Here is a 23,709-nt window from a genome sequence, read left to right on the forward strand (position 1 = left end):
ACACTATTGTTTGATGACTCGTATCATGCAGGATCGAGAGCCCACCTCCATGGAGGAAGCTTTACACCATGATCATGTTAGAGTTCATAGCCTGACTTGGAGGGCAGCTGCACAGTCAGTCGGACTGTGCAGTCGGACTGCCAAAGCTTTACACCATGATCATGTTAGAGTTCATAGCCTGACTTGGAGGGCAGCTGCACAGTCAGTCGGACTGTGCAGTCGGACTGTGCAGTCGGACTGCCACGTGGCAGTCCGACTGCCTGAAGCCCAGTCGGCTGCATTTAATGCAGCCGGCTTATTCCAGGCTGCGTCCTATTTCTGGCACCCCAGTTCGTGGCAGTTTTCGGCTATAAATACCCGACGTTTCCAGCAGTCTGACCACTCTTCTCTGTCGCAGATTACAGACCGGTGCCGTGCAGATTTCTGTCTCTGTTCACAGATTTCAGACAGCAGACAGTGCAGACTGCAGCAGACTTCGAGGTGGACAGCAGGTCGCATCGTCGAGGTGGAGACACGCAGTCCAGCGCACTGCGCCCGTGTATATCTTTGTATTCAGCATTCTATATACAGCAGATCTTCATCGTCCACTGTCTCTTTCTCTCCCTTCTCTCTCTGCGTTCTCTCTCTCTCAGTCCTACGCTTCCGCACCGCTGCACTCTGACATGGTATCAGAGTAGTGTTTGAGGGCTAACTGAGCGCAGAATCAACCTGAAGTGGAGTTTTCATCACGACACAAATTTGCGTTTTTTGCGTTTAAGGGCAGACAGGACGGCTGCGCCTTGGAACAAGGCTGAAACGAGTGTGGGCGCACAGGAAAGGAGTACAGGTGGTGGATTTGCTGCTGTTTACTGCTGTTTGACATGGAGGAAGTTTGAGTTTTCAACCTAAAAGTGCAGGTTTTGCTTTTTCATCGCCTCCAGCGGGTGAAGAAGCTTCGGGACGCGGAAGAGCCTTAGCAGGCTGAGTTTTCCCAGTCAGAGGGGGCTGCTTTTGTGTTTGAGAAGGCATTGCAGGTGAAGATGTCTACAGAGATGGACTTGGAGTTCCAGGCGATTATGGACCGGAAGGTGCCTATCTTACCGGCTCTTTCTACAGATCAGAAGCTCAACGGCGACAACTACCGCATTTGGCGCGTTATGATGTTGGCCATCCTGGAGTCCCATGATCTGGCAGAGTTGGTACAGGAGGATATTGACCGGCCTTCGGTAAGAGATGAGTCCAAACTCTCTTCCGATGCTCGTACGGAGTTGGCCAGGGCCCAATCTCATTGGGACAAACTAAATGCCAGGATTCAATCCTTTCTCTTTCTATCATGCACTACAGCCGTGATCGCTCACATCGAGCACTTGACGGTGGGTCGTGAGATATAGCTGGAGCTTGATCAAATGTACAATCGGATGACCCTGATGAAGAGGGTTTCTTTGGAGGTACAGATGCGGACCTTGTCCGTAAATAAGTCTTATTCGCTAAGGGAACACATTAACAAGCTAAGGCAACTACAGATGCAGGTTCAGAATGCGGGGAAGCCGATTTCCTCCGAAGACATGGCGATCACACTATTGTCCCAGTTGCCGCCACGATTCGGTACATTTTACTCTGCCCTTATTGCTTCGGGGCGAGAGTCTACTCTTCGCTGGGAAGAGTTGGTTCCTACGGTCTTGGACCAAGAGGAACAGTTAAAGGGACAGAATGCTTCCAAGACGGAGGCGTTGACAGGTCAAGCCTCTCAGAAGAAGGGGAAGGACCAAAAGAAGAAGGAGGGGGATAACAAGTCCAAGAAGGACAAGGAGAAGGACAAGGACAAAGACTCCACATGTCATATTTGTAGAAAGACTGGCCATTGGAAGAAGGATTGCCCTGACAAAGACACGAAGGACACCAAGAAGAAGGATACCAAGGATTCTGGAGCGGTGGATGCACCCTCATCAGCTGCATTTCTACATTTAGTTGTCATTGAGGACGCTTCACCGAATGCTTCTGATGCTGCGATGACGGCTCCCCAAGCTCGAGAGTGGATTGTTGATAGTGGTGCCTCACGGCACATGACTCCTTCATCAGATGGTGTTGCCCAGCTGCGACCTTCGCGTGGGCAAGTTCTCATTGGAGACAGCTCTTCAGTTTCTATTGCAGGTCGGGGTAAGATGCAACTTATTCCGGATGGACGAGGTGGCACCCATACCTCAGAGGTTTTGTATGTACCAGGATTAGGGTACCATCTCCTTTCAGTTCATAAGATTTGCTCCCTTGGTCTTTTGGTGGAGTTTGACAGTTCTACTGTGCGAGTCCTTGATCGTGAATCGAGGAAGGTTCTATCATCTGGATATGAGGAGAACGGCATTTACAAACTGAAGTCTTCCACTGCCCTCACTACTCTTCTTCTTACCTCACAGTCACAGTCTGAGTTATGGCATGCTCGGTTTGGTCACCTGAACTATGACTATCTTCGGAGGGCGTCACGTGGACAGCTTGTTCGAGGGTTGCCGGATATAGTGGTGAGCCAGCAGCCATGTGTCTCCTGCATACGGGGGAAGCAGCATAGAGATGCCATTCCCCACACCGCTTCGCGGCGGTCTACTTCACCGATGGAGCTAGTATCTACGGATCTATGTGGCCCTATGAGGAATGAGTCCCTGCATGGGAGCTCGTACTTCATGTTGATCATGGATGACTACAGCAGGATGACATGGGCCTATTTTTTGGCCCTAAAGTCAAAAGCTTTCTCGCACTTCAAGGATTGGCTTCTCTTTGAGGAGTTACCACCGGTGGATATTCCAGAGTCTTCTGCTGATGGAGAACGATGAGGGGAGGTTCGGCCTCCTCCTCGCTGGGCCCGTGACACACTCCGTGATTCAAGGATCGAAGGGGTTCCTGAGGAGTGGGGACCGCAGGATGGTCCGCGGCGGTCACGGAGACACCAGGCGCATTCTTCGGAGCTTGTTTGCTCCAATTATTGTTTGATGTCCCGTGTTATGCAGGATCGAGAGCCCACCTCTGTAAAGGAGGCTTTACAGTCCGCCCCATGGAAGAAAGCTATGGAAGCTGAGTTGGAGGCTATTGAGAGGAATGGCACTTGGTCACTTGTGCCACGCCCCCCGAAGAAGAAGGTGATTGGAGTCAAGTGGGTCTTCAAGACCAAATATCTCAGTGATGGTACTTTGGATAAGCACAAGGCTCGCCTTGTTGCTAAGGGTTTTGCCCAGCACCCAGGGATTGACTGTCATGACACCTTTGCCCCCACAGCTCGTATGGCAACCATTAGAGCTGTTCTTGCTTTGGCTGGCCATAGGAGATGGCCTGTTTATCAGTTGGATGTGAAGTCGGCCTTCCTGAATGGTGATTTGAAGGAGGAGATCTACGTTGAGCAGCCTCCTGGCTTTGGTTCTTCAGATGGGAAAGTACACAGGTTGAAGAAGGCCCTGTATGGCCTCAAGCAGGTCCCCCCGAGCTTGGAACGAGAAGATTGATTCGTTCCTCCAGTCTCAGTTGGGATATCGGCGGTCCAAGGCCGATCCGCAGCTGTATGTTCACACTTCCGAGGATGGTTGTGTGCTGTTTGTATTATATGTTGATGATTTGATTGTCACAGGTGATGATGCACAGCAGGTCCAGGAGACAAAGTCAGCTTTACATCGGACGTTCGAGATGACGGATTTGGGGCTACTCCATTTCTTTTTAGGCCATGAGATTTATCAGTCTCAGAGGGGGATTTTTCTCTCCCAACAGAGATATGTACAGGAGCTCTTAGTGTCTTTTGAGATGGAAGATTGTCGGGCCCTCTCTACTCCTATGGATCCGAAATGGAAGACCACTTCCCATTCAGCTTCTCCTTTGGCGGATGCGTCCCGCTATCGACAGTTGATAGGGTCTTTGATTTGGCTTCTCAACACTAGGGTTGATCTATGTTTTGCTGTTGGGCTCTTGGCAGGGTTCATGAGTGAACCTAAGACGGTGCATTGGCAGGCTGCTCAGAGGATACTTCGGTATCTGAGGAGGACGTCTGATTTGGGGATTCATTACCCCGCAGGGACAGATGGGTCAGATCTTGTACTTGCAGGTTGGAGCGACTCGGATTGGGCCGGTGACGTGGACCATAGGCGGTCTACAACAGGTTACTGCTTTACTTTGGGTGCAGGTGTTATTTCATGGAGTAGCAAGAAGCAGCCCACTGTAGCCCTTTCGTCCACTGAGGCGGAGTATCGGGCCGCGTCTTCCACCACATGCGAGGTTGTGTGGCTTCGGAGATTGTTGGAGGAGCTTGGGTGCCCCCAGACTCGTCCTACATTGCTGCAATGTGACAATGAGAGTTGCATTGCCTTGGCAAGGAACCCTGTTTTTCATGCCCGGACAAAGCACATTGAGATCCAGTACCACTTCATCCGAGAAAAGCTTCTGGATGAGACCATCACTGTGGAGTATTGCAAGACGGAGGACAATCTTGCGGATTTGTTTACGAAGGCGCTTCCTCAGGCTCTCCTTTGGCAACATTCCAGATCCCTCAGGCTTCTGCCCTGTCCAGGCTCTGAGAGGGGGTGTTAGAGTTCATAGCCTGACTTGGAGGGCAGCTGCACAGTCAGACGGACTGTGCAGTCGGACTGCCACGTGGCAGTCCGACTGCCTGCAGCCCAGTCGGCTGCATTTAATGCAGCCGACTTATTCCAGGCTGCGCCCTATTTCTGGCGCCCCAGTTTGTGGCAGTTTTCGGCTATAAATACCCGACGTTTCCAGCAGTCTGGCCACTCTTCTCTGTCGCAGATTACAGACCGGTGCCGTGCAGATTTCTGTCTCTGTTCACAGATTTCAGACAGCAGACAGTGCAGACTGCAGCAGACTTCGAGGTGGACAGCAGGTCGCATCGTCGAGGTGGAGACACGCAGTCCAGCGCACTGCGCCCGTGTATATCTTTGTATTCAGCATTCTATATACAGCAGATCTTCATCGTCCACTGTCTCTTTCTCTCCCTTCTCTCTCTGCGTTCTCTCTCTCTCAGTCCTACGCTTCCGCACCGCTGCACTCTGACAGATCAATGGAGGAAAGCAATGGAGCAGGAGCTAGAGTCAATTGAGAGCAATGGCACTTGGTATCTTGTGCTAGCCCCTCCTCATAAGAAAATCATTGGAGTCAAATGAGTCTTCAAGACCAAGTACCACAATGATGGCACGTTGGATAAGCACAAGGCCCTCCTTGTTGCTGAAGGCTTTGCACAACACCCAATGTAAACGCCCCGAACAATGTAGTATGCTTAACAATTATGATTTTCGCTTGTCTTCGACATTTAATATAAAAGAGAATGAACACTTAAAGCTGAAAATGAAAATTACTCACAAAATTACAGCCATGAAAATGTAAAAGTAATGGAGACAAGATTGAGGGTTGAAGATGGGCAAACCTCCCCCCCCCCACCACCCCCCCCCGCCCCCCCGAAGGACATGAGTTTACAGCAAAGAAAAATTATGCTGAATGAAGAAAAACGAGCTCTTATTTATAGGAGAGGGAAGAGCTAGTACAAAAGGGGAAAGTGGAGTAGCACAAGACAAGTGTCCAGCCACATGTCATGAGATGTGACAAGTGGTGGGACACTTGGAAACTTGTGTGACAAGTGTCTTGACACTTGTCTCTTCTCTATGTCCTTCCTTTTTGGGCTGAATACTGTCAAGAATGGAAACAACCAAATTTAGTAAGCACAGTCAAGGTACAGAATTTACTAACCCTATACGGAGGCCTATTTGGTGAGATGAACTTGGCTGAATCAGCCCTTTTCCTAACAGCTCATTCACATGGCTCAATATCTCTTTCTGTTGGGCTGCACTAACCCTATACAGAGGCCTATTTGGTGGGCTACTACCTGGCACCAAATCTATCGAATGATCCTCAGACCTCTTTGGTGGCAACAGTGATGGTAATGAGTCAGAAAAACAATCACTGAACTGAGACAAGAAAGCGTACCTATCTCTATTTAACATAGAGAAATTTGACTCATCATTATCCTTGACATCACGTGCAAAAATCAAGTACGCAGAAAGATGATTCTTTATTACAGATGTAATGGCAGAAGCCGATACAACAGGTACAGACTCTCCTTTAAGCTTCACATCAAGCACATGAGTCTTTTCCCTATGTTCCAAAGTCAATGTCTTGTTAAAGGCATCCAACACACCATGCTTTCTGAACATCCATGGCATTCCCAACAAGACATCACAGCCTTCAAGTGGCATGATATAAAATTCTTATGCATCAACATAAGACTGTATATGAAGACGAAGCTTTCCAAGAATGGGTATCACAGACTGAGTGACCAGGACATGCCAACCCTGCCTCTGCTGTGTAGCCCATCTCATCTACTCTGATGCCCAAAGTAGAAGCCAACTCTGGCGAGATAAAGTTTGCCTTAGCTCCAAGATCAAAGAATATAAGTACATGTTGATCCCTAACTTTACCCCAAGCTCTGCAAAGCTCATTAGCATCCGAGTGTGGCTTGTCTCCCGACATATCTGGCACTAAACCTGCTGAAGGTTTGGGCTTCTTTCCTTTCCCGTCCTCTTTATCATCATCAGCTGGTCTCTTATTTTTGTCCGGACAATTAGACGCAATATGACCAGTCTGCTCACAGATAAAGCACTTCCTCTCAGCCATTAAAACCTTTCTCTCTTCAAGAGACTTACGCACAAAAGGTTTCTTCTGGTCCTTTGACTGCTGTCCAAAGAACTTGGCTGGCTTCTTCTTGAACTGCCAAGGTTTACCTGTGCTTTGAGAAATCTGAGAAGTCTGTTTACCAAATGGCTTCTTTGCTGAAAATTTCTCAGGTTTGTCCTGTTTAATGCTGCCCCCAAAACCACTTGACTATCCCAACAATAATGCATTTCCTGTGGTGGCATTCTCAATTAACTGAGTCAAAGTGGTGACCTTTGTCTTTGTACAATAATTCCGGAGTTCCCTGGGCAGCCCACAGCAATATTTCTCTATCTGCTCAATCAATGGCACAACCCTGTAAGAAGTGACTGGAAGCAAAGCCTCCCAAAACTTCTTGTTATAGTCTTCCAGATCCTTGCATTTAGATGCATCCAAATTGTGCCAAGCTGACATAACATCGATCTCAAATTCATTGGTCAACCAAGCAGAAGCAAATACTTGCTTAAAGTAAGTCCAAGTGGCAGGAGCCTGTCCTTGCATCAACAGTGTACTCCACCACTGACTAGCATTGTCCTTAAGAAAGGTGGCAACTTTCCGGACCTTAGAAGGCTCTGTAAAGTTCCCTTGCGGCATCAAACTGCTGTAAGAAAGAGAAAGCCTTAGTCCAATCTTCAAATCCTCGAAAGATATCAAACTGTACGACTGCACCACCTTCCTTGTATGGCTTTGGCTTCTCATGAGCCATCAAAGGGTCCGTAGGACATGCCTGTAACATAGGAACACTAACAAGTGGCATGGGAGTTGCCGGACCACTGACTACAAGGCTTGTAGACACAATACTTGCTTGCTGATTTTGATAACCAGCCATACCAAAAGTGCCCTGTGGCATGCCAAAACTGCCCTGAATACCCTGACATCCAGGCTACATGCCTATATTACCATACATGGGGTTTGGCATAAAACCATGTGTGCCCCCAAACACTATTCCTAGTACAAAAATCTGGTTTCCACGCGCATAACCAGCCATACTCTGAAATACAAATCCACCTCCAAAGTACCCAGGATGTACAGAGGTCGGTGGGAAAACCTGTAGTAAAGCCTGAAAATTGTTTCCCTATCCATTTAAACCAACATTTGGCTGCTGTAAAGTGGCGGGCTGAACTGGCAATGCCTGTGTAACTAGCGTTTCCACCACCTGTTCCTGGACAGTCGTAACCAATCTTGGAGTCTCCATTGACTCCGCAAGCTTCCTTGGTGTTTCCACTGAATCTGCAACATGCTTACCCTTATCTTGGACCTCTACTGGATCTGAAATCTTTGCAGATTGCCCAACTTGCTGTAAAGGAAGGGAAGGCAGCAAAAATGTCAAAAACCTTGGATTCTGCATCACTTGAGTAAACATACTCATAGCAGCAACTAACTGAGTCTTGAAAATGTCTTCATCCATAGAAGAAGCCGTAAGAACTTGTGGCTCAACCATAACAGGAGGAGTAACAAACTGTGGAGGTCTAGAAGACTCTCCTACCTCATGAACAACAAGAATCTCCTGTGATGAAGACGCTTCCTCTCTAGGGTCTTCCTTTCTATCAGCCATAATGCACAATTCTGTGTCTTACACCCAAACAAACCCCGGCTCGCTCTTTAGGGAAAAAGTGATTTGGTCCCGGCAACGGAACCATGAAACCGGCCTGTTCACTAGGAAGGGCAGTAGTGTATAACCAAAATATATATAAATGCTTTCACCCAATTCACAGTCGCCCACTTTACCTGAACCTAAAGATACAGAATCAAGAAGACATACAGGAAGCTAGAATGCTCCTATTGTGACATAGACACCCTGTTGGCCCCTAAGTCAGGCGCCCCTTGCGATATTTCTTTATTTTTAAAAGAGAGAAAGTACAATGGGCTGTCTTTCACCTATTCTGGGTGAAATTTGGCAGCATAACAATACAATTACTGACCCAAAACAAGTTGACCAGGAGGGGAAACTCTGCCCAAGTCTGAAACTTCTGATTAGAGTGCAAAATTGACCATTTCAGCCTGCTGTAATTACTGGTTCAGACCTGTTTTCAGCTCATACTGTTCCCTGTACTGTTCTCCAACATCTGTGCCAAGTGCCCCTTGATTCTGACATCAATTGGGCTCTGAAATAACCTCTGAACAGTCCAAAAACAGCACTGGTTTAGTGCTATTTCAAACACTTGCTTGGTGAGGTTACCACCCTCACCTGTTCCTGCTTGGGGACAGCAAACAACTGCTCCTGTTCCAGGAGAAAGGAGGCTCTTGCCTCATGCAAAAACAGCATATTCCCACACAACTGTACATGAATCAGAAGAAAGGCCCTTGATTCTGAAGCATAACCATACTGTCAGGGGGAGAGAGAGAGAGAGAGTAGGGAACAAGCTCAGCCCTCTGTGCATCATGGACAAGGTAGGCAAGCTCTCAAATCTTCTCCATCAGCAACTGTTCCTCCTTCTCAAATGAGCCCCCCCAAAGGCCCAAAAACTGCACACCAGCCCCTCTTTAAAGAGGTAAGTGCACAAATTTGTGCCAAATGGCAGCACTGGAAGGTGTTTCCCATTCTAGCCTTCCGGTCTAAAATTCTCCATCCTCGGTGCGAAATTTGACCTCGGCACAGACCAGAGGATTAATCCTCGTGCAAAAACGAAGATAATGACGCGAACAGATTCTAGGGTCCAAAAATAGTAACTCCCTAAATTTTAGGAGTTGCTTCCATTGCATCCCCACTAGTCTTCTGACCATCTTTGCAGACTATGGCTACATCCAAATTTATAATGTAGCTCAACTAAAAGTGAATTTCCACTAATGACCCCACATGGACTAATCTCTTGGAGATTTGTCCATCTTCACTTTGAACTAGTCTCTTCCACACTAGTTCTTCAACACACTTGTCCATATACATTTTCACAAGTCTCTTCCAGACTTGTCAATCTACAGTGCCATCAGTCTCTTCCAAACTTATACTAGACCTTAACTGTCCAGTCTTGACTCGCTAGACATTCCCGTCCGTTTCACATACTGGCCATGCAACTCAAGCATTTAGATTTCAAGAGGGATCCTTCCAAAAAGAAAAACCAAATAAAGTAGTAATAAAGAAATCAACAAAAAGGTAATAGTTGTCACAGTCTTGTGACATCTAGCCCACACTTCAAGGCATCAATCCTTTCTGTGTGCGAGTCTAATCCTGCTATGCGTGAGTTCTGGTCACAGGCGCCCAATCGGCCATATAGGTGGAAGTGTGAACTATCTTTTCTCTAACCCACCGCATGGGTCCACCATGACCTGTGACCACTCAACATCAGTAGCCAGCTCCAATGCACTTTTCTTTATGTCTAATTAGTGTAAAGGAAACAAATTTAATAAATCATTATATAGACAAATTAATGAAAAAGGATACAAATTCTGTTTCTATAGAGTTGTGACAGCCCTCTGGCTTTTATTCAACTGTCCTCAACTGAAAAGCTTCTTGATATGGCTGAAGAATGTCTGGGTAATCCTTCATGAATTTTTCATCTACCCACTGTGCATCTGTTGTGGGTAGATTCTTGATTTTTAGTAAGAATTTTCGTGTCACAAGGCCACTTTTCGTGGTTCGATCCTTGCAAAACAAAATCTGTTCAGGTTCCAAGAGTTGCTTTGTTTCTTAAACTTCTGGGGAATCTTCAATAATGGGTTCCTTTGGTTGTGGTCCTATGTAAGGTTTTAGTAAACTTACATGAAAAGCATTGTGTATTTTCCAATGAGTAGGAAGCTCAAGTCGATAAGAAACTTCATTTATTTTCTCAATCACTTTGAAGGGTCCAAAGTATCTACTGGAGAGCTTTGGGAAAGATGAATTTGACCGGAATCTTGTTTGAGCCTGCTTTTATCAAACTTTAGCAAGACATATTGACATTTTTCAAAAGCCAAAGGTCTTCTTCGTTTATTTGCTTGCTTCTTTTGTCGCTCTTGGGCAACTTTGATAGTGGCTCGAACTTGATCCATTGCTGTTTTTAAATCTGAAGCAAACTCATCAGCAGCAAAAATCTTATCTTTAGTGCAAATAATTGGAGGAGGAATCACTTTACCCTGTACTATTTCATTTAGAGCTTTCCCTGTGGATGAGTGCACTGTATTGTTGTAAGCAAACTCCAATAATGGAAGATATTTCTCCCATTGTGACTTATGTTCACTAACATAAGCATTCAACATATCCAAAAGAGTGAGATTCATCACCTCTGTTTGGCCGTCAGTTTGAGGATGAAAAGTTGAGGAGAACTTTCAAGTGGTTCCCAAATTCTCAAATAAAGCACGCCAAAAGTTACTTGTGGATTTGGAGTCTCTATCTGAAATTATCTCAAAAGGCATACCATATAATCTGAAGATATGTTGAATGAAAAGTCTTGCAGCTTGTACGGATTTCAATGTTTTATGACATGGAATAAAATGTGCTTGCTTGCTGAATCGATCGATTATGACCCAAATTATATCATGACCTTGAGGTGTTCTTGGAATACTTCAGATGAAATCCATTGTGATAGATTCCCATGGATCTTTGGGCACTGGAAGAGGTTGCAACAATCCTGGAGTCTTCTGCCTATCATACTTGGATTTTTGGCATACTAGACAAGCCTCAATGAAGTTATGTGTATCTCTTCGTAATGTTGGCCAATAAAAGTAGCGCTCGATTGCACTTAGAGTGGCTGTCCTCTCTCTATGCCCTGCATAAGGGGGTTCATGACTTTCTTTAAGCACCTTTTGTCGAGCAGGAAGAGTGACACAAAGGCGATTGTTCATGAGAAGGTAACCATCTTTAATAAAATAATCTGGATGAGAACCTCCTTGCTGTAAATTTGACCAAATTGCTGCAAAATTAGTATCTTCATCATAAGTATTCTTCATCGTTTGAAAATCTTCATGATGAGCCACTGTAATAGTTGCAATGCGAGGCACTCTAGAAAGTGCATCAGCAACTACATTTTGTTTCCCTGGAGTGTACATAATTTGAAAATGAAACATAGACAAGAAATTTTCCTGTCTTGCATGTTTCTCCTGCAAATGCTTTTGAGTCTTGAAATACTTCAAGCTCTGATGATCAGTTTTAATAAGGAATTCATTGCCTAAAAGATAATGTTTCCATATCTTCAAAGCATGAACCACTGCTAAGAGCTCCTTTTCATAAATGTCATACCATTTCTCCACATCATTTAGACGGCGGCTTTCAAAGGCTACGGCATGGCCTTCTTGATTTAGCACTGCACCAATACAATCACCGCAAGCATCTGCTTCCACCACAAATGGTTTTACCAAATCTGGAATGATAAGAACAGGTCCAAAAGTAAGAGTTGTTTTCAACCTTGTGAAGGCTGTCTTCTCTTTTTCCTTCCATTGGAAAGAGGTCTTCTTCTTTGTAAGGTCATGAAGTGGAGAAGCCATATGTGCAAAATGCTTGATGAAGCGGCGATAATAAGAGCATAAGCCAAGAAACGATCGCACCTCATGTACATCATGAAGATGAGGCCATTCTTGGATTATCTTGATCTTTTCAGGATCCATCTGAATCTCTTCAGAAGAGATGACATGCCCAAGGTAATTTATTTTATGCATGAAAAATTCACTCTTTTTACCATTTACCAAGAGTTGATTTTGTTGAAGTAATTGTAGAACAATCTCCAAGTGCTGATGATGCTCCTCTTCATTCTTGCTAAAGACAAGAATATCATCAAAGAAAGTACCGACATATTGTCAATGCTCTCTAAAGATGCGCTCCATCATTCGATTAAAGGTAGCTGGTGCATTGGTTAATCTGAAAGGAACCACCAAGAATTCATAAAGACCGTATGAAGTGCGGAAAGCAGTTTTATGTACATCTTGTGGTATTACCCTAATTTGATGATAACCACTCTTTAGATCAATGCGGTTGAAAACCTTTGAGCCTCCTAGACGATCCAAAATGTCATCAATTCTGGGAATAGGAAACCGATTCTTCACAGTGATTTTGTTGAGGGCTCGATAATCAATGCACATCCTGAATGTGCCATATTTCTTTTGAACAAGAAAAACCAGTGAACAAAATGGTGAGCTACTTGGCCTAATTAGCCCACGGTTGAGTAGGTCTTCGACTTGCTTTCTGATTTCTTCTTGTTGAGGACGGCTCACACGGTATGGTACTATATTAGAAGGAGAACTGCCCAGAATAATATCAATATGATGGTCTTTTGGCCTTTCTGGGGGAAGCTGATAAGGAAGATCTTTTGAAAAACAATCTTTATACTTTTCCAAGAGCTGAAGTTGCTCTTGGTTTTCAGCATTCATATTATCTTTTACATCAGTGACATAAAGCAAACAACATTGAACACAATCCTTAATTGCTCTAGAGACTTGCATATGGCTTACCATAGGTATGGTGTCTCCAGAAACTCCAGCTTGGATCTCGTACTTCTTGCCTTTGTTGGTGAGTTCTATCTTCTTTTTCTAAGAGAAGATGGTTGAATCTACTCTATGATTCTAGGGCATGCCAAGAATCACATCACAACCATCAAGATCTCCGATACAGAAGGTATCTTCGTCACTGTAGCCTTGAATTTGAAACTTGAGCTTGCCAATGTAGCGTATCACAATCTTCATTGTGTCACCTTCATCGGCATTTAAAGCTTAGCGAACTTTTGTTGGAGTGTCCATCTCTTCATTCTTTAATCCAAGCTCTTTAGCTAATTGCAAGGAAATGACATTTTCATTCACCCCAAGATCTATTAAGAATAGTGCTTGCTTACCTTGCAACTATCCCCAAGCTTTTAATAATTTGCGCATCTCTGGAGTGTGAGTTGTGTTTGCAACTACATCACTGATAGCATTGATTTTCATTGGTGACTTAGGCTTGTTGTCAAAAACCTTGCTTTGTCCTTTGTTTGGGCATTGCTTCTCTATGTGGCCTGTTTGTCCACATTTAAAGCACTTCCCTTCTTTCATGAAGTGCTGCTTTTCTTCTTCGGAAAGTTGCTTTGCTTGTGGGTATAGATTGGAGCAAATTTGAGGAGCATTAGGAAGTGCATAGGGCTTCATCTTCTTTTGATTTGATGGCTGCTTTTGCCGCTGTTTTTGTCCTTCATTTGGGGCTAAATACACCTCATCATCAGCTACTCTCTTCTTATCATTCTTTTGGAATTATTTGTTGCTATTGTACTCCATTTCCCATGTCTCAGCATGGTCAATGAGTTCCCTGAGACTAGAAAAATGATAATGATTAAGAGCAGTATGAAGTTTAAAATGCAAACCTCCTTGAAACTTCCTAAGCTTTTCCGAACTGCTGATCTTTTTGAAATGTTGGACCTTCAAAAGTAGCTCCCAAAATCTCTTGGTATAGTCACCAAGTGACTCGTTTTTCCTTTGCCAAAGCCGATCCCGTTTCATTCTTACATCTCTTTTGAAATGAACAGGAAGAAATTGGCTTTGTATCATGTGAACAAAGGACCGCCATGATTTTGGGGTAGCATGATCATATTCCAACCCCGTCCACCAAGTATCGGCTAAGTCGGTCAAATGTAAAGCTGCAAACTTAATCTTTTCTTTTTCTTTATACTTGTCACGACTATACAAAATTTGAAATTGACGAATAAACTTCAGAAGAAAATCAGGATTTCGAGAACCATCATACATACTGAACTTGATCTTCTTTTCAAGTTGAGATAGTGACTTAGTCTTCTTCTTCTTCTTCTTATGCCTTCGTCCATGCCTGGATCTTGAGGTTGAAGATGATGAAGTGCTTGATGGGGATGAAGATGGAGACGAGGGTGAAGAATGTTGATGCCTTTGACGATAATGAGGTCTTCCACGAGAAGGATGTGACTCTTTGTCACTAGAAGAGGGTCCATCAGAGTAGGCGTCAGATGACTTTGAAGAAGAGGATGAGCTTCGACGCAATCTCTTTCTTTGTCTTGAAGTAGAATGGAACTGCCTCTTAGAAGTAGTTGGACTTCTTGATTGGCTCCTTTCATTGGTTTGGCTTTGTCTCCTTAAAGCAGATGGGCTTCTTTCCTTGAATTCTTTGGGATTCTCAACTTTTTCTAGTTTGAGAAGTTGCTCACGAATTTGCTGATTCTTCTCTCTAAGACTTTGAATGGCTTGAAGGATAGCACTCGACTGATCCATTTAGACTCTAAGAAAAATATGCTCAAGCACTCAATGCAAGGGTTGAAAACAAACAAACTTATAATTGTAAGCACTACTAGTGTTGAGGTGAGGACCGAGCCAAGGCTCTGATACCATTGTAAACGCCCCGAACAACGTAGTATGCTTAACAATTATGATTTTCGCTTGTTTTCGAGATTTAATATAAAAGAGAATGAACACTTAAAGCTGAAAATGAAAATTACTCACAAAATTACAGTCGTGAAAATATAAAAGTAATGGAGACAAGATTGAGGGTTGAAGATGGGCCAACACCCCCCACACCCCCCCCCCCCGCCCGAAGGAATGTGTTTCTGCTCAACCCAAGTCCCTTAGGGAAGAGCTCAGTTACAATCAACCTGAGAGTGAGGAGAAGTAATTCTCACTCTCACAAGATCATGCAAAGATGTACAAACACACATGCATTATCTATTATGCAATGATTAGAACTGATTTCTTTACAGTATGAGAGAAGAAAGAGGGGAAATCAGCATTTCTCCATCGTTGATCAGCAGTACATGGATAGGGCTTGCTTCTTGTTGCTAAAATGGAAGAAAGAGCTCGAGAATGAGGTGCTGTAATGAATTTACAGGCTTGCTGTCCTGTAAAACAGCAGTGATAGAAGAGGGAATATGGAGGAATTTGATAATGGAGAAGTGAGGGCTGATGATGGGGATGGATGGGGCCAGTTTCTGGCTATCTGTGGGTGTTGTACATGAGTTTACAGCAAAGAAAAATGATGCTGAATGAAGAAAAACGAGCTCTTATTTATAGGAGAGGGAAGAGCTAGTACAAAAGGGGAAAGTGGAGTAGCACAAGACAAGTGTCCAGCCACATGTCATGAGATGTGACAAGTGGTGAGACACTTGGAAACTTGTGTGACAAGTGTCTTGACACTTGTCTCTTCTCTATGGCCTTCCTTTTTGGGCTGAATACTGTCAAGAATGGAAACAACCAAATTTAGTAAGCACAGTCAAGGTACAGAATTTACTATTTTTAGAATGTCATTCCTATTTTTTAGGACTAGCATTTTTAGGCTAATTCAAGGCTCCTAAAATTTAGGGACCTCCTAAAATTTAGGGACCCCCTAATATAGGTGTCCTATGAAAGCTTTTTCCGTGTACATCGCAAAAACGGTATCAGAATCTTCATGTGACTTTCCTATGCAAAGAAATGTGCATTTCAAGCTTTCAGCCCACACATGCACATTGTACAAGCATTTCATGATCATGCCATCTTGTTGATTGTAACTGTCTGTTTTGGCGAATCTAGCCCACACTTCAAGGCATCAATCCTTTCTGTGTGCGAGTCTAACCCTGAAGTGCGAACTATATTTTCTCTAACCCACCGCATGGGTCCACCATAACTTGTGACCACTCATCAGTGGCCAGGTCCAATGCACTTTTCTTTATGTCTAATTAGTGCAAAGGAAACAAATTTAATAAATCATTATATAGACAAATTAATGAAAAAGGATACAAATTCTGTTTCTATAGAGTTGTGACATCCAAGCATTGATTTCCATGATACTTTTGCTCCTACAGCTCGGATGGCTACTATTCGCATAGATCTTACTTTGGCTAGCCATAGGCAATGGCCAGTCTATCAGCTAAATGTGAAGTCTGCCTTCTTGACTGGAGAGTTGGAGGAGATCTATGTTGAGCAACCTCTAGGCTTCGGTCTTTCTAATGGTACAATGTACAAGTTGAGGAAGGCTCTCTATAGCCTTAAGCAGGCTTCCCGCACTTGGAATGAGAAGATTGACTCATTTCTCCAAGAGAAACTGGGGTATCAGTGTTCCAAAGCTGACCCCCAGCTGTATGTATACACCTCCGATGGAGGTTGTGTTGTTTGTCCTTTATGTGGACAACTTGATTGTGAAAGGTGACCATACTCAGATAGTTGAGTAAATATAACACTTTATGAGAAGTTTGAGATGACAAATATGGGATTTCGTCACTTCTTTCTCGGTCATGAGATTCTCCGTGGGGGATCTTTATTTCCAAGCAACAGTATGTACAGGAGCTCTTGACTACATGTGAGATGGAGGGATGCAAATCTCTTATGACTCCTATGGACCCGAATTGAAAGGCTCCTACTCATTCCCATTCTTCTTTGGAAGGATGCTACCCATTATAGATAGTTGATTGGTTCCTTGATTTGGCTTCTTAATACTCGTATTGACTTATATTATGCTATAAGTGTGCTAGCCAGGTTCATGAGTGAACCCAAGATGGTGCATTAGCAGGCTACTCAAAGGATTTTGTGGTTCCTACACAAGAAACTCCTAATCTTGGGATCTAATATTCCGCTAGTACAAGTGTCACAAACTTTGTACTTACAAGATGGAGTGATTCAAATTGGGTTGGCAATGTGGATCATCGGCGATCCACAACAGGTTATTGCTTTACCTTAGGTGTTGGCGCTGTTGGATGGAGCAATAAGAAGCAACCCACGGTTACCCTATCCTTGATTGAGGTGAAATATCGAGCAGCATCTTCTACTACATATGAGACAGTGTGGCTTCGCAAGCTCTTGGAGGAGCTTGGCTACCTACAGAGAGGTCCTACTATTCTACAATGCGACAATGAGAGTTGCATTGCTTTGGCCAAGAATCCTGTGTTTCATGCTCGTACGAAGCATATTGAGATCCAGTACCATTTCATTCGGAAGAAGATTCTAGATAAGACCATTTCTCTAGTCTATTGCAAGACAGAGGACAATCTTGCAAACTTGTTTACCAAGGTGCTTCCCTGGGCTTTACTTCGACAGTACTCCAAATCCCTTAGCCTTTTGCCATGTCCACGATCTGAGAGGGGGTGTTATAGTTGGACGTTCCCTAGACAGGCAAGAGCAACAAGAGCAGTAGGAGAAGGTGACACGTGGCAAGCAGCAACTAACATGGCAATCAGACCGGCTAGTAGGACTGATTGTTGACTAGTCAACTGCATTTAATGCAATCGACATGGTATTTTTTGTCATTTTTTGCTGGCCTATTTATTGGCCCTAGTTTTTACAATCCTCAATTGTGCTCCCAAATTTCAGGCTACAGACCATGGAGATTGCCCTCGGGCCTGACAAAGACTAAGATCTTCGAGGTGGAAACATATGCAGACATTCTCTTTGCACCCGTGTATATTTTTGCATCCTTATACAGCATTCTTCATTGCAGATTCTCTCTCTCTCTCTCTCTCTCTCTGTGTGTGTGTGTGTGTGTGTGTGTGTGTGTGTGTGTGTGTGTTCACTCTTTGTCTTGGTCATTCGCTTCTGCATTGCTTCACTCTGACAATATTAATACAACACAATGTGTAGGTGGGCCAGCCTCAAAATAGGACAAAAATGTAGGTCAATCAATAATATATGTGCCACTCTCAGAAATGTAATGCACTCACACTATAAGCCCATGCAACCATGATATGTACATCACTAACATCTTTATCCCGTTCATAAGAACTATCCCATATGGACTATATCCTTTATAAGGACAATCGACAAGGAACAACTTTTTTTTTTCTCTTTGGGCTTCTTCCAAAAAATTTAATGTGTTAATTATCTATATTTATCCCTCTTTTTGCGTGCATACACATAGATATAATACCAACATAGTACCATACAGAATCATACCAAATCAGCTATAGTATACATCCACCCACTACATCACATGTATACATCTAGTATTCCTTTTATTTCGACCATGTCTTGCACTTGAAATAGGCCCAGATTATGGGAAAAAACTCAATATTCCATCTCCGCATTGTTCAAAAACAAATATGCAAAATAAAATATAAGTTTTGATATACCTACCTATATAAACGTCACCAACATGACAATCGAAAGAGCCATACCTACCGTATGCACAGTATTATTGTATCTACTATAAGCAATGACTCGTTGAAGATGATCCAAAAAAGATCTAGAGCTGCCCATAATGAGGACCAATGATGAATGATCTATTCCAAATTTGGAGACTACCTTTGGACATGTTGGGATTGTTCTTGGAAATTGTCACTTAACATCAAAAGAATGTGCAATTAAAGAAAATGGTTGGATTTCAAAACTCAGCTACTACTGAACCAAGAGTAAAAGGAAAGCTTGGAAGTTGAATGTTAAGCTTATCGACTATATTCTGTATATTTTCATAAATTGTCTACGTATGGCTTACCAAAACTCTAGAAGACTTGTGATGTTTTTCATGTGAGTCAACTAAAAAGCGATCCATTGATAAGCATTAAGAATAGTTCCAATGCTAATCAGATGTTCTTCAGTTTGAAGAGTGGAATAAACTTCTCAAGTAAGCTTCCTTAACAACACATATCATTCTAATTACAATATGAAGATGCCAACCCCTCAAGGGATACAGAAATATCATGAAGATTATAAAGTCTTCATAGTGATCAAGGCAGTTATGCAGCCTAGGCTCACAACTCTTCATTCGCATGATAATGGATTAATCTCTGAAACATGCAGTTTTGGGAACTGCAAATTGAAGAGTATTGAAGAGTGATCAAGGTAGTTCCGGGTCCAAGATCGGTGCAGCATAGGCTCAGAAAACTTCTTTCACATGATAATGGATTAACTGCTGAAATTTCCATTATTTGGAACTGCAGATTGTTTGTAGTGGATGCATGTTTGCTTTCCTAATTGAAAATCAAAGTCTTTGTTCAGATCAGTACAAGGGGTGGCGGTGCCACATGGGTACCCACAAGGTTTGAAATACAAGTCTGAGCATATGTATTGAAAGAATGAAAGAATATAAAACTCTTGTAGTGTGGGGAGAAGAATACTTAGGTGATAAGGACCCTCATGATTTCATTAATTATTAATTGATGATAAGGACCCTCGTGATTCCATTGATTACAAACATCCCTTCAAGATTCATCCTAGAAATGGATCCGAGACATACAATTTATTTTGATATTAATTATTGAGCTGATAAGATAAGACGGAATATTCTGACAAAGGAATGTACGATCCAGGCCAACAATACATGCCTAAAAAAAGTGAACACCAATCGATAAGCACTGGCATACAATTACCTGGTTAAGATCATGCAACACATTGAAATATGTAGCTAATTATCACAGACAAAACTTGAAAAATGATTGTGCAGCACAGTAAATCATGTAGCTGACGATCACAGACAGAAGTCGCAAACTGTTGAGAGATACTCAAATGAACTAACCATCGGCTGCGAACAAAGCTCGACGCCGAAACGGTTCAGAGCGCGCGCAGTCAAGGTCTCTGGAGTGGCATCATCCCCTGTGTAAATAACGCAGCGAAGATGGGGGGCTGCTTGTTGGATGGCTCGGACTGCGCACCACAGCACTCGTTCTCCCCCACCGCCATCGTTTGTGTAAGGATGAAAGATCCCTACAGCCTGCTCCTTCCTCTGGTGGCTTCGAAACCGATGCCACAGAGCACCCGCCACGAAACAAAGGAGACCAGATATCGCTATTATGGAAAAAGCCATTGATTGTGTCTGCCTATCTCTCTCAACTGACTAGCCCTCGCTAGTTTCTCGTGGTCCTTCCTGCCTACATGGATTGTAAAAGTAACAAAACAATCTTAATAATGAGAGAGATATACATTCACTAAGAAAAAGGAAAACAAAATAGAATGACCCAAGTAGGAGCATTTAAGTTCAATAAAACTTATATATTTTTATTTAAAATTCAAGCTATAAATATAGAGAATTCATAGAGGTAATTGTACTAGTGATCCTCATTATGGTTACTAACATATTACAACTATTATACTATTGGTATAGTTGTAGTATTAGTCTATGTACTTCCATCAGAAATCACATTTAAACCCCAGCATTTTCCCAATTAGTGTTTATTCTTTTTGAGCCAATACAGAACATCTAGCCTTGATCCTGTGGAGGCTTTCTCTCATATTCTGTATGTTTTCTTGTCATATTATAATTGGAATAATTCTAAATCTTAAAATTAAAAACATTCTCTACAAACATCCAAAATTAATAGTTTACGTAGACATTAAACCTCAATTTTTCATGAACATTATAATACTAAGAGAACCTATATAAAGAAGGATTTCCTTCATAGATGCTTTCAACAGTTCTTCCTAAGCAAGTGATTGTTGCCAATCATTTATAGTGTTTGTTATACTTTATAATACTTGTATCTTACTACTATATTATTTTGGTTGTAGGTTCGGAAAGCCTCGAACCTCTAGAGGGCTTCCTGAACCTACAACCTTTTCCAAACCTCTTTTTTTAAATTAAAACCCCTCCCCTCCCCTTTCTCTCACGTGCAATCTCTCATTTTCTCTTCCCCCTCCCCTTTTTAATTAAAAGCTTCTCTCTCTCTCTCTCTCTCTCTCTCTCTCTCTCTCTCTCTCTCTCTCTCTCTCTCTCTCTCTCTCTCTCTCTCTCATATTACTTTTGGGCCGGCACCTATCTATGTCACGATGTTGTCAATGATGTATGCATCTTGGTTGGTTATATACTGAGCTCATGTTACATTGCTTAGTCCGTTGTGCCTTTAGTTTGTTTGTTTAGTTACCCGTGAGACCCACTCTATGCATGATGGTTATGCCTATGGGATGTATTTCAATATGATACATTGATCCTTTGACAATTCTTTGTGCCAGCTACATATTCACTCACTGCTAGTTAGAGCTATTCCCTGGCAGTTGTAGTTTGTCTTATGTCAGTGGTTGCCCCTCTTTCGCATTGATTTCTTATTGATGTACTTCATCTTCAGAATGTTGTAATTGCAGCCTCTCTCTCTCTCAATTAGATTAAACTTTTCGTTTAATTAAATATTTTTTAAACATAGTTTTTCACACACTTTGAGAGGGAGATAGAAGAAGGAGGAGGAGGATAAGGATAAAAAAAAGAAAAAAAGATGGAGAGAGGAAAGAAAAAAGAAAAGAGAATAGTCTTTTTAAAATTAAACCTTTCTTGATATAGTTTTTGAATTAGAGAGAGAGAGAGAGGAAATATATAATTTGAAAGAGAGAGAAAATAGGGGAGAGAAAGGGAAAGAGAGGAAAAAGAAAAATAGAGAGAGAATATAGAGAGAAAAGAGAGCAAGAGAAAAAAACTTGAGAGAGAGGAAAAGAAAAATAAGGAGAGAGAGAGAGAGAGAGAGAGAGCAAAATAGAAAAAAAGGGAGAGAGTGGGGGAATAGAGAGAAAAAGAATTATAGAGAGAGAAAATATAAAATTTAGGAGAGAAAGAGAGAAAAAGAAAAAAGGAAAAGAGGGGGGAGAAGAACAAAGAGAAGAAAATGAGGGAGAGAAGAAAATGAGAGAGAGAAAAGAAGAAGAAGAGAGAGAATTTAAACACACAAAGAAAGAGAATTATAGAGAGAGAAAAGATAAAATTTAAAAGAAAGAAAAAAGAAAAAATTAAAGAGAGAATAAGAGAAAAAAGAGGAGAGAGAGAGAGAGAGAGAAGAAGAAGAAGAAGAAGAAGAAGAAAGAGGAAGAGAGATGGGGGAAAAGAGGAAAGAGAAAAATATTTTTTTAATTTCAATATTTTTGAGAGAGAGGGAAAGGGAGAGAATGAGAGAGGGGGAAGAGAGAGAGAGAGAGAGAGAGAGAGAGAAAGAGGGGCCAAAGTGCCTACCTAATGCTCTAGATAGGCATGAATGCTCCAAAGATGAAAAGTTGCACCAACATAGAATAATGAGCATCCATTGAAGGCATCAAATAGCCTGCTTAGGAGTCCCAAGTTTCCTAAGAACACTTTTCTTACACAAAAATAGGAAGTCCAGTAGCAGCAGCCTTATACCACTACTCATCCTATACGAATGGACTCACAAAAATCAACCAAGGACATTGTCACACCCCACTAAGGTAAGGATTTAACGAAGGAGTTGACCTCAAACAACACAAGTAGCCACCCCATTTACTTAGCTGCTATTACTTTCCAACATGAATCTCAATAGTCCTCATAACCTTTGGCTGTGACAAAGGCCACATCCATGAAGGAGCGAGCCCTTGTTAGCCCACTCACAGAAATGATGTTTCAAGCACATCATTGTCATCTCCAAAACCCCCTAAGCGCATCAAGCCAAGAACACTCTTGAGGAAATGGCTGATGAGGTAGCATAACAAACCAATGAGCTACAATGATGTGTTTAGTTTGATTGGATGTAAAGCTGACATCGCTCACATGAGCATACGTTTACATCGATATTGGAAAATCGATAGACGAGCACAAAAGACTCTTAGAATAGCCATTAATGTGGGACAAGCAGCAACATATTTGCTCTCACTACATGACTATTGCCGAGGAAATCATGAAAGGTATGCCAAAAGCCATATCTAGAGAATTTCATCTAATTCCGTCTTTCCACACTACCCTCCATGAGATGAACAAGGCAAAACTAGAAGCATTTTATTGAAAAGGAAAAGGACAAGGTGCCTTTCTGCACAAATGGCATTCTAACCAAACTCTAGCATGTAAAATTGGCCATCAACTAATGATTGTAGTCAAGCAAAGAAAAACTATTTGGACCTTTTTGCATGACCCCACATATTTCTCTTCTACATCTATATGAGTGTTATCAATCATCCATGCTGTCAAACTTTTTGCCACTATCCAAAAACAACCCTTGTACGATAAACTTCTGGTAGAAGAAGACCTACACATGGCTAGCAGACTAAGAGTAGGAAGCATGGTGCTTGATATCAGTGTATATGTATTTTGCCTTACCCAAGATTTGACAATTCTAGATGGCTATGCATCACTTCAATAGAATCCTAACTTCTTCAAGTGGTTGACACCATGGTTGTGTGACACAAAACCTAGTCTAGCTCCTAATTTTGCCTTAGTGGCATCCATTCCTTCGTCAAAGAATGAAAGACAAAGCAACTCACCCATGACCTTGCCCCACATGGCTAGAACAATCATCCCACAAATCCACGCTAAGAATCCATACCTCT

At 42.6% G+C, this 23,709-nt stretch overlaps 1 protein-coding gene across 1 annotated transcript in view; it reads right to left on the reverse strand.

Annotated features, from left to right (window-relative positions):
• LEW3 (UDP-Glycosyltransferase superfamily protein) overlaps positions 1-20,336 on the reverse strand; it is a 41,734-nt gene extending 21,398 nt beyond the window's left edge. The window contains exon 1 of the mRNA XM_087669528.1: positions 19,976-20,336. Within this exon, the coding sequence (XP_087525654.1) occupies positions 19,976-20,263 (288 nt within the window). The 5' untranslated portion in view covers positions 20,264-20,336. The remainder of the gene's footprint in view (positions 1-19,975) is intronic.
• Positions 20,337-23,709: the final 3,373 nt, after the last annotated feature.

Source organism: Lygodium microphyllum, chromosome 27 (genome assembly GCF_053477565.2).
Source record: "Lygodium microphyllum isolate KBCC chromosome 27, Lygodium_microphyllum_v1.1.10, whole genome shotgun sequence".
NCBI lineage: Eukaryota > Viridiplantae > Streptophyta > Polypodiopsida > Schizaeales > Lygodiaceae > Lygodium > Lygodium microphyllum.